The sequence below is a fragment of the Aegilops tauschii genome, chromosome 3 (assembly GCF_002575655.3).
Source record: "Aegilops tauschii subsp. strangulata cultivar AL8/78 chromosome 3, Aet v6.0, whole genome shotgun sequence".
Taxonomy (NCBI): Eukaryota; Viridiplantae; Streptophyta; class Magnoliopsida; order Poales; family Poaceae; genus Aegilops; species Aegilops tauschii.
The window spans coordinates 37,101,192-37,112,786 of record NC_053037.3 but is presented as its reverse complement, the minus strand read 5'-3'; the positions used below and the strand labels follow the sequence as shown (position 1 = coordinate 37,112,786).

The 11,595-nt window shown below is 53.9% G+C and overlaps 1 protein-coding gene across 1 annotated transcript; it reads left to right on the top strand.

The window, feature by feature from the left end:
* The first annotated feature begins 1,893 nt into the window (after positions 1-1,893).
* On the top strand, positions 1,894-6,679 carry LOC109753519 (carotenoid cleavage dioxygenase 8 homolog B, chloroplastic-like). Its single transcript, XM_020312418.3, has 5 exons — positions 1,894-2,203; positions 3,490-4,233; positions 4,534-4,727; positions 4,813-5,105; positions 5,720-6,679. Exons 1-5 carry the CDS (start codon positions 1,949-1,951, stop codon positions 5,866-5,868), a joined length of 1,635 nt encoding a protein of 544 aa, XP_020168007.1. The 5' UTR covers positions 1,894-1,948; the 3' UTR covers positions 5,869-6,679.
* Positions 6,680-11,595: the final 4,916 nt, after the last annotated feature.

The window sequence follows — 11,595 nt, the reverse complement described above, 5'->3', positions numbered from 1 at the left end:
GTAGTAGAGGAGTTTTGTAACGCCCGGATAATTAAGCTAGAGTAATCCCACGGTAGTGGTGCCACGTCACCATGGTTACTGTTGTTAACCGTGCAATGATTTAAAACCGTTTCAAAATTTAAATTCAAATTAATGTCAACAATAAAAGTTTTTCAAAATTTAAAACAAAAATGTTCGGGAGGTGCCATATTTTGCATAAGTAAATATGGTGTAATAAACACATTTTTATAAAATGCCTAGATAATTTAAAATGATTTAAAACAGAAAAGAAAATAAACAAAAAGAAAAGAAATTACAAAATAGAAAGAAACAAACAACCAAAATAAATAAATAAAAGGAAACCCCCCACTGGCCTCGACCCATCCGGCCCAGTCGGCCACCCCACCAGGCCGGCCCAACCACCCCCGCACCCCCATAACCTCCCCCACTCCTCCCACTCGCCCACCGACACCCACACTCTCCCCCCCGAAATATCTCCCCCCTCTCCCCCGATTGGATCGGGATCGAGGAGGGGAACCGCTCACCGTCGCCGCCCGGTGCCGCCTCGCCGCGACGCCGCACCGCCATCGCCCGTCGCCGTCCATCGCCGCCCGGACCCCCCCCCCCCTCGCCGGCCTGCCTCCTCTCCGCACGTCGTCTCTGACCTCCTCCCCGAGCACCGCTGCCTCGTACCCTACGCCCCGCGGTGAGGCTCCGGCCTCCCTCCCTCTCTCCCCTTTTTCTTCGCCACCGGCATCGCCCACCGCGCATCGACCGCGCTCGGCCCTGCGCCTCGCCGTGATCCTCCACGCCCCCGTACGCGCACGCCCTCGCCCGCTCACGGCGCTCCCGCCCCTGCCTCGCGCACGCCGCGCTGCGCGTCCTGGACGCGCCCGTGCTGTGCTCCCCTCGCCCGCTCCGGCCGCTTCCTCCCGCAGCCCTCGCGCCCACCCGCGCCCGCCGTTCCCCGCGCTTCTCTGTAGCCGCCCACACGCGCCTGGCTGCGCCCAACTCCTGCTGCCCATGCACGCTTGCATCCTCGCGCTCACCGCATCCACTGCCGCCCTCGCGCCTTCACAGCCACCGGTGCCGTGGCGGCGCTCGACCCGCGCCTACCGCTGCTCCTCGCCTCGGTCCCGCTGCTGTGCTCCGCCCGTGGTTCGCCTGACCCTCCTGCGAGCGCGCCCACGCGCTACCTCGCCGTCGTGCCGCGCTCGTCGCCGGCGCACCGCCCCTGCTCGCCCCCTCGAGCGGCCTCCCCCGCTCCGACCGGGTCCTGGCACCCGCTGCGCCTGTTCGGGCGGCGCCCGCAATGCCCGAACCCGCTATGGCCCCACTGACCCAATGACATGTGGGGCCTAGCCCCTGGAACGTTTAAAAAAAGATTAAAAGAAAATAATAAAAATATTAATTAATTAGTTAACTAAATTAATTAACTAAACTAATCTTGATTAGATTAACCTAATTAATTTAGTTAATTAATTAATTAATTAATTTTTTAGCTTAATTACCCGGGCGTTACAGATACGTACAACAGACAAACCAAATCTGACGATAACGACTCGACTGAGACTTCGGTAAACTCAATCGACTGAGTTTTAGCGCATCCGTTCCGCATATATACACGACCCACGGGCGACGTATAACGCACGAACTGGACAAGTACCACGTGGTCGCTGGACCAACCGGAGCGAAATTCAAACCAAGTTGCTGCAACATGACAACCGGCCCGGGTGCAAACAAACATGGCATCCAGCAATTTCGACCAGTAGAGATGCCGAATCTGCCTCTCGCTAATCGATCCACGTCCGCAGGTCAGATGCGCGCGCCACCACCCACCACCTCGGCTCGGGCGGGCTATAAATTCCTCCCTTCACCACCAGGGTACAGTACGTACTTCATCTTCATCTTCTTCCACGCTCAGCTCGCTCTGTTCACGGCACACCCGCTCCATCTTCCTCTAGACAATATGTCTCCCACCATGTCATCTTCGCTCTACACGGTGGCCGCCCTCTCCGGCCGAAGGGCTAGCCAGCAGGGAGGCAACAAGCAGCGGGCAGTGGTGCAGCCTCTCACGGCTGATGCCGCCACGGAGGCGCTGCCGCTCATCAGTGCTCCGCGGCGCCGTGGTGGTGGTGCTGACGAGCTCGTGGCGTGGAAGAGTATCCGGCAGGAGAGGTGGGAGGGCGTGCTGGAAGTGGAGGGAAACCTCCCTCTCTGGCTGGTGGGTTAGTGAATTACTTGCACAAATCTATCTATCTATCTATCTATCTATCTATCTGTGCATGTCTTCCCTTTTTTTTCCTTCTTGGAGATTCTTCATACCTGAAGTACTGACATACTAACCTCAAACATCCGTTTATACTATCTATCGGTGGTCCTCGTGAAGGTTAGCCGTGCGTTTTCTCTTGGAGAATGTGAATCTTTTCCGTTACTTCGATTCAAACCGTGACCATATATGCATGTAACTAACAAAATGTTTGATAAAATCATGCATATCAGTCCTCTTCCTCATAAAAAGTGAAAAAAGAACCAAAGGGGGGCATATGCGTATAAGTACTTTTAGACCATGCCACACTGCGTAACACATTCTTTTCATTAACCTAACTACTTTTATCAAACTAAAAAATACTACTTTCATTATGGTGTCGATCGGCAATACGAAGTATCCATACTCGCAAAAGGTGAATTGAGACAAATTATATGATACTCCTATAATTAGCATTCCCATCACTAGTATCAACTATCAGTCTAACAAGGACGGGTAGCCAACTTTTATCTATCATTGTAAAGTCGGTTGATGAAGCGCATCCAATTTAGTCGATATTGATAGCGAAGGAGGAAGGAAGCAACACAAAACTATGATGATACAAAGTTTTGTTGCTTCTCGCAACTTTGTTTTGGGTGAAACTTGTTCTACCCAAATTCCAGTCAAAGATGAAAGACTAATACAGTATAAATATGAGCATCAAGTTTTGAACACTGGTGGGTGAAGTCAATACCCCCCAACCCAACACCGCCATGACACCAGAAATAGTGGTTCTCTTTGATAGAGATACAACAGGGAATAGAGAATGAAGAAGATCAAATAAACACGGAGGAACACAAAATTTTAACATGGAAAACCCCTCCAATGCGAAGGGAGAAAAATCACACGCGCCAAAGCTAGCGAAACTTCGCTATACCGGGAGAGGTTACAAACGGCCGAGATTTAGAACAATGATCTTATCTCGTGTGGCGGCTTACACAATATGTATGCAGTATTAAAATGTGGGTTGGTGGAGTTAAATCTGCAGGTATATGTTGCACTATAATACGGTTATACAAACATGTATGCGCGACTTGTGACTAAGCTGTGATAGTTATGGTCCAGCTACTCATCTTAGCAATCATCAGCCCATGGTTAGATAAGCTGTAATTTACGTGATTGATAAATTATATGTTGGACAGATTTGCTCCTTGCGCCGCAATAATTGATCGCGTAGTATATGCACTCTCTCTGTTGCGCAGGATGGCACGTACCTGAGGAACGGCCCGGGCCTATGGGACCTCGGGGACTACGGCTTCCGCCACCTGTTCGACGGCTACGCGATGCTAGTGCGCGTCTCGTTCCGCGACGGACACGCCGTGGGCGCGCACCGGCAGATCGAGTCGGAGGCGTACAAGGCAGCGCGCGAGCATGGGAAGCTGTGCTACCGCGAGTTCTCAGAGGTGCCCAAGCCGGACAGCTTCACGTCCTTCATCGGGCAGCTCGTGAGCCTCTTCTCGGGGTCCTCCCTCACGGACAACTCCAACACCGGCGTCCTAAGGCTCGGCGATGGCCGCGTGCTCTGCCTGACCGAGAGCGTCAAGGGCTCCATCATCGTCGACCCGGACACGCTGGACACGGTGAGCAAGTTCGAGTACCAAGACAAGCTGGGCGGCCTGATCCACTCGGCGCACCCCATCGTCACTGACACCGAGTTCTGGACGCTGATTCCGGACCTGATCCGGCCCGGGTACGTGGTGGCGAGGATGGACATCGGGAGCAACGAGAGGCAGTTCGTGGGGAGGGTGGATTGCCGCGGCGGTCCTGCGCCCGGGTGGGTGCACTCGTTCCCCGTCACGGAGAACTATGTGGTCGTGCCGGAGATGCCGCTGCGGTACTGCGTGGCGAACCTCCTCCGCGCCGAGCCCACGCCTTTGTACAAGTTCCAATGGTACCCAGATTCCGGGAGCTACATGCACGTCATGTGCAAGGCCAGTGGCAACATTGTAAGTTCCATTTTCTTTTCATTTTTGCTAAGTCTCAGTCGACTAAGAATACTTCGTTATGTCTAAGTTAATGCTATATTCGTGAGATTGTACATTGAAATTCATGCAAAATTATCTTTTTTAATTATTATTTTTTATATGTTATGTCACTTGATTGAGACTTGATTATGTTTTAGTAGACCAAGACCTAGGCACGCCACTTTCCTTCTCTTTTACTTGTACAATGGATGCATGCGGCGTCGTACTTGCTAGCCGTTCGATGTGGGTTTCTGATAGACTAATTTTGGGATTATTAAAAAGGTGGCGAGCGTGGAGGTGCCGCCGTTCATGACGTTCCACTTCATCAACGCGTACGAGGAGAAGGACGAGGAGGGGCGCGTGACGGCGATCATCGCCGACTGCTGCGAGCACAACGCCAACACCTCCATCCTCGACAACCTCCGTCTCCACAATCTACGGAGCTTTACCGGTGAGGATGTCCTCATCGACTCCAGGTACTACTTACGAGACAAGATTTTTCCTATCGAAACTACGAGACAACCTTGATTCTTACGCATGCGTGCATGGACGTACGTGCAGGGTGGGGCGGTTCAGGATCCCTCTAGACGGCAGCCCATTCGGTGAGCTGGAGGCGGCGCTGGACCCGGAGGATCACGGGCGCGGCATGGACATGTGCAGCATCAACCCGGCCCACCTTGGCAAGGAGTACCGCTACACCTACGCCTGCGGCGCGCACCGGCCGTGCAACTTCCCCAACACGCTCACCAAGATCGACCTGGTGGAGAAGACGGTCATGAACTGGTACGAGGAGGGCGCCGTGCCGTCCGAGCCCTACTTCGTGCCCCGCCCCGGCGCGGTCGAGGAAGATGATGGTTAGTTCCTTGTGTTTTCTTGGGAGTGGCTACAAAACAGTCGCCTAATTTTTTTGAAGTGGTCGATCGATTTCTAGCTTTCAATCTCAACCGTCGGATCAAGATCCAAAATACAGGGCATCATCTTCCACCTCCCTTCTCTTCTTCGCCCGATCTTTCCCCCAGCTGCCACTATGGACCACCGGCCGGACCACCAGCCACCACAACCCGCGGCCGGCGGCGCTTCCCCCAGCCTCGCCACTCTGCCCTCCCCGGAACCTCCTCCCACCGTCATGCTGCCACCGCCCCCCGGCCATCCCTCTAGCCCCAGGCCTCGCCCTTTTTTTCTCCGGTGAACCTTCACCACCGCCGTGCTGCCGCTCCCCACCACCGCTGTGCTGCCTCCCCCATCCCCATCCTAAGATAGATGAAGGGGTAGCCTGCCCAGCGAGCTTCCTCCCTTCTGGCGTGTCTCTTCCTTCCCTCCAGCTGTTTCTTCCTTCAACTAAAATTGACTGACCCAAATTTGAATTTAGGCGATTGACATGTAGCTAGTGTGTATCTTCTTTTGTCCTTCGGTCGCTATTCGTATTCGTACGTACTTATCTGACTTGGGTTGCGGAATTGTGATGTAGGTGTGGCCATATCTATGGTGAGTGCAAAGGACGGGTCGGGCTATGCGCTGGTGCTGGACGCCAAGACGTTCAAGGAGATCGCCAGGGCCAACTTCCCCTACGGGCTACCCTACGGCTTGCACTGTTGTTGGGTGCCCAGGAACAAGTAACCAAAAACATGTTTTTGAGCATGTGCACCTGGCCCTTTCTATCTAGCTACCCATTTTATGCATCGTGATTCATGTTAGTACTTGTTTTTCTCTCTCATATAGAACATGTCTTAAACTTCAAACTTTACAGCACAATAAAGCTTTCTAACTAGAATCTGGGACAAAAACTTTCAGATTTTTTGGTCCAACATAAATATTTTATCCCACATCTTTGTTGTGCTGCAAAGTTTGAAGTTGGAGACACGTTTTATATGAAAGAAACAAAAAAAAAAGACTTACATGTACTAAATTAGATGTGTAGCATAGGTATCAAAGCAACATTGAGCAGTCAGGATAGCGAGGCCCGGGTGCATATGCTCTAAAAATCTGCATTCTTAAAGTAACAGCATACTCCCTGGCGGGCCGGTGACATTGTTTCTCTGCTAGCTAGGGTCGGCGAAACCAAGTCGGTGGTCGCATATATACATATACATATGTGGATGTCTTTTTTTTTTTGCATGGTCCATATGTGGATGCATGTGTCGCTCGTAATACGGGAGGCGAAACTACAAGGAGCGAGCACGTCCCCGATCATCACTGCTCAAGTAATGCACAATGTTTTTTTTATCAAAGACGGGCTTCCCTTTCGATTTTCATTCCTGAAAACCCACTGCAGAACCAGAAGTATTCAACCTTATTACATTACCAAGTTCTCACGCATCGCAGCTTAAACCACCTAAACCAAAAGCCAACAGAGGCCAACAGTCTTCCTAACCCATCAAATTGGGAAGTAATGCACAATGTGGAATGCATGTGTACATAATTCGTTGTTGCCAGGTTCATAGTGTTGTTTACGAGTGTATCAAGTATATATAGTTCATATTCCTTTGAAAAATAATAAAAGATGCCTTGTTGGTGTAAGTTTTTTTTTTGCATGAACTCAAGTTAAAGGGGATACGCACGCCTAACATGAGTTGTTGGTGCATTACTGAAGCCTCGGTTCGAGAAAACCACCTCACCGTTTTACATGTTATAGGTGTTACTTTGTTAAAAAAATATTGGGGAGAGGGGGTTGTTATTTTGGAATTGTAGAGGCATGATGGGTGGGTGGATTATTCCCGGCTCCCTCTCCCTCCCGACCCGCTCCCGCAAGGGTTTCTGCCGCCGCCGCCGCGCGCACCCCGGCCCTTCCCGCCCCCTCCTCCCCCTCCCCTCCTCCCGGCCCCCCGCGTCGCCTCCCCGAGCGAGGCGACCGGGGGCTCCCCCATCCCCCTCCTCTCAGCGCCCCCTCCTCCTAATCCTCTCCCGCCGCCGCCGGGGTAGGACACCGGGCCTTGCTCGCGTGGAGCCGCCGGCGGCGGCCCCGTTCTTTTCCCCCGGCGCGGCGCTGTGGCTTGAGTGGTGGCGGCCGGCAGTGGTGTACCCAGGCCGGCGACGGATCTGGCACCGGCGCGTCTTCGCGGGCGGCGCAGCTCCAGGTGGCGAGGTTGCGGTGGCGCGGCTGCTTGGCTGCGGAGCGGCGCGATGGCTGGCGGCGGCGCCCTTCCGGCCCAGATCTTGGCCCTTTTGGGCCCCATCTGGGTCTGCGTAGGCCTGGCGTAGGCTTTCTAGCGTCATCTCCGGCGGACGGAGGAGTGGCTCGGGCTGGGGGTGGCGGAGACGGCGGCGCGTGTACTGCAGCACGGCGACGAGAGCTTCATGAGCCTGCTTTGGGCTGGCCGGGCAGGGGTGCCTGGTTTGCTCCTGAGCTGCGTTCAGTCGGTTTCCGCCGAGAGTGATGGAGGTTGTCCCCTCCCGTGTGGCTGCTGACCCTACTGCTCCTCATTTCCGGTTGATTCCTCTCGATCCCGCCGGTCTCACTTCGCTTGCCTCGGGGAGACGGCGATGGTGACTGCAAGACCGTGGTGGTGCACATTGGTGGACGACAAGTATGGTGGAGCGCGATGGATCGTCCGGGGTCGTGGTTGGTTGGCGGTTGGGAGAAATCCTTGTTGGCTTGTCTGGCACCAACATGGTGACGCCCGTGGGCGCCGCCGTGCCTTCCTGAAGGGCGTCGGATATACCCCTTCCCCCACGGCCCTTCGCGTACCGGGGGAAACCCTAGGACATGTCCGGCTAGCAGCGTCGTTGGCGTCGCGTTCCTTCTTGAAGGTGTTGCTTGGTATGCGGCGTTTCGGGGTGCTAGGAGCGTGGTGGAATTCTCTAGCGGGCGTAGCGGTTGCGAATCATCTTCGTTTTTGTTGATCCGCCGTTGTCGACATTTTTTCCTTTTTTTTTCTCTTTCTTTTCTTTTGGGCGTGCATGTGCTGCTTCCGCCCCAGCACCTATTGTTGGTTGTAACGGTGTTGTTGCTTTGTAATAGAAAGCGAGGGAAACCCTTTTTCGGTAAATTGCAGAGGCGTTGGTAAGAAAGAGATAAATTACTATGTTCAATTTTTTTGGGGAAGCCTATTGGCACTTTATTTAATTTGTGGTAGAGTTACATCATGAATAACATGAGATAATAAAAAGCTAGGAACATCATCTAGTCTTTGAGTCGTACGTATTCCTAGCCAGAAAATGTGCCAAACTGTTTGCTTCCCGTCGACAATGCTGAAATTCAATCTTCGGTATCTCCAGAGCAAGATTTAAACAGTCTGCAAGAATTGCTGCATTAGGGCATCTTCAAGGCAGACCCGCAAACCTCCCGCCACCGTCCGGACCACGGAAACTATCCAACGCGGTCCTGTATCGGTCCGCGGGGCGGTCCGGATGTGATTTCTCCCACAAATGGGAGACAAACATGAGGGAGGTTTGCGGGAGTACAGACACGCTAAACGTCGCTCTCCGCCCCTGGCCCACCCAAAAGGAAGGCCTAGCCCGCGCTTTTGTAGCATCCCACACTGTTTTTGCGCCAAAATCCCCCACTCTCTTCTTCCACTCCCCGCCCTCTCCGCCCAATTCTCGCTCTTTTCTCCCACCCTCTCCTTCCCTCCGCCACCGACGCATGGCACCGTCGGAGAACCTGTCGGAGAATGAGCCGGCGGAGGTGCCGGAGGATCCAAGTATCACGCTCGCCCAGAAGATCAGCTCGGAGACGCGGCAAAATCGACGCGGCAAAGCGAAGTCCGCAAAGGAGGAGAAGCTGAAGAAGCGGCAGGCCGCCGGTGGGCCTGGTGGTGGTGATGGGCATGGTGGGCGTGGCGGACGAGGCAGTTGGCGAGGCCGTGGCCGCCGCCGCCAGACGGGCACGCCAATAGTACAAACGGCGTCGTGGCCGGAGCCTTACAAGCGTCCGTACTACTACGCAGCCAAGCAGCTCACAAGCCCCACCCGCACGGTTCCTTACATCGTCGATGTTAACGTGGCGCTGCTCTTCTCTGAGTATTATTCGCCGCTACTCGTACGAGCGAGGACAGCGGGCGGAGAGCAGATGGGTGCCCGCACGCTGTTTGCTACAATGCCAAGAGCGGGGGAGCCGGCGTACAACAAGGACAGGGAGATGCTCGATATCATCCACAATGGAAGTGAGGGAGGAGAGGGGCTATGCGGACGGGCGGGTGGAAGACTCGGATCCCACCCAGTCCGGCAACTACCAACAGCAGCAGTCCTACACCCAGATGGCCACGTAGCAATCCTACACACAAACCGGTGATGGCGCACAGCAACAACATCATTGGGCCGCCGGAGAGCAGCATCTGGAGGAGGGGAGGAGGAGGAGGACGGCGATGACAATGATCCGGATGATATAGCCGGCGATCCGAAGAAGGGTAGAGGAGAAAGCTTGAACATGCGGGAGGACGAGCTACTGTGCGATGCATGGTTGGCCACTAGCCTCGATCATGTCCATGGCACGGAGCAAAAGGGCACACCCTTTTGGAGGAACATTCCCATATGGTTCCATGAGCACAAGCATTTCGCACCCTACTCTGGCGCGTTGATCTGCAACCGTGAGTGGAAGTCCCTCAACCATCAATGGTACACCATCCAAGAGGTCATCTCCAAGTATTGCGGGCACTTGAAGCATCTCATCGCACGGTGGCTTAGTGGTGCACAAATCACCGATCAAGTAAGTTGTCACTAGCCGGATATGCTTTAATTTTATTGATCACTAGCCGGACATGTATTGTTTTATTGCTCACAGGACGGATATGCATTGTTTCACCTTGTAGCCTACTTGTGCTTGTGTGGTGTACAAGAAGTCGGAAAAGAAGTCCTTCACCATCATGCATTGTTGATTGAAGTTGAATGGGCAACTGAAGTGGAACATATTCATTGCCAAGACAACCGACCAAGCCAACGAGGAAGAAAGTGGTGAGCCTACCGAACCAACCCAAGATCCGCCAAAGAAGGTTAGAAGAAATTTACGAGGCAATAAGTGGGAGGAGGAGAGGGCGAAGCGAGAAGGTGCGGTGGCCAAGCTGACAGAGAGGTTCGAGGAGATCTTGGCGAAGGTGGGGGCATGTGTGAGGTGCTCAAACATCAAGGAGGAGAGGAAGGCGGAGAGGTTCAAGCGGTTAATGGAGGCGATGGAGAAGAAGATCAAGCTCAGAGAGAAGAGGACCATGATCAAAGAGAGGAAGACGGTGCACGAGGAGATGAAGGTCGTGCGCGAGGAAAAGAGGGTGAAGATCGCTGCCAATGTGGAGGACGCCAAGATGTTGACCTTGAATATCGACTCTTTGGATGCCGACGCTAGAATTATCACTAGTAAAAAAAGACACATCCATGACATTTTGGGCCGAACGAATTTTTTTTCTGTCATACATATGACACTTCTATGACGATAATTGTGACAAAACCCGGTATCATCATAGATGTGGTGGGCTCCTACTTCTATGACAAAAAATCATGACAGAAAATGGTTTTTTTTGTCCTGGGCGGGCCGGAGACGCAGCTGCATGCCATTCTTTGGGCCGTCCATGACGGGAAAAACCGTGGTAGAAGCGAGGGCGAGGAAAATTTCGGGGAGTTCCCGGTTACGGTGGGAGGTCTGGGGCCAAGCGATGCGTCTTTCTCTCGTACACGTACGCGCGTGTGTGCGAGGCGTTGGGCTCTAACGGAACCCGAGCGATTGCACTGCAGGCTACGCGTTACTGAACCCGAGCGATCGATCGATGGCTGTTAACTGAACCCGATCGAGCGATTCCTTCGCTACTGCTGCTAATTGAAGACGATCGATTGGATGAACAGTGAGCGTTGCGGGGGGGTTTGGATGAACAGTGAGCGGTGGCGTTGCCTCTGGATGAACAGGACCCCGTGGTGTGGAGGGCTGGATGAACAGTAGACGGTGGAGGGGTGCCCATGGAGGGGTGGTTGAACAGGACCCCGTGGTGTGGAGGGCTGGATGAACAGTAGACGGTGGAGCGGTGCCCGTGGAGGGGTGGTGGAACAGGACCCCGTGGTGTGGAGGGCTGGATGAACAGTAGACGGTGGAGGGGTGCCCGTGGAGGGATGGTTGAACAGTAGCCGGTGGAGTAGTGCGCGGTGGAGGCTGGATGAATAGGAGCCCGTGGAGGCTGGAGGAGGTCGACGGTAGCCCGTAGAGGCTGGAGGAGGTCGACGGTGGAGATGAACAGTATCCCGTGGAGTCCTGTTTTGCGGTACGCCACACCCCTCCCGATGAACAGGACCCCCGTTTCGACCTAGGAGGTCCGTTTCGTCCGTTTTGCGGTACGCCACACCCCTCCCAATCAACAGGACCCCCGTTTCGACCGTAGGAGGTCCGTTTCGTCTGTTTTGCGGTACGCCACACCCCTCCCGACCAAC

Excerpts from the sequence above, each read along its gene's own strand:
- LOC109753519 (XM_020312418.3), top strand. The coding sequence starts at position 1,949 with ATGTCTCCCACCATGTCATCTTCGCTCTACACGGTGGCCGCCCTCTCC. Across the intron at positions 2,204-3,489 it reads GAAACCTCCCTCTCTGGCTG|GATGGCACGTACCTGAGGAA; the intron begins GTGGGTTAGTGA and ends TCTGTTGCGCAG. Across the intron at positions 4,728-4,812 it reads GATGTCCTCATCGACTCCAG|GGTGGGGCGGTTCAGGATCC; the intron begins GTACTACTTACG and ends ACGTACGTGCAG.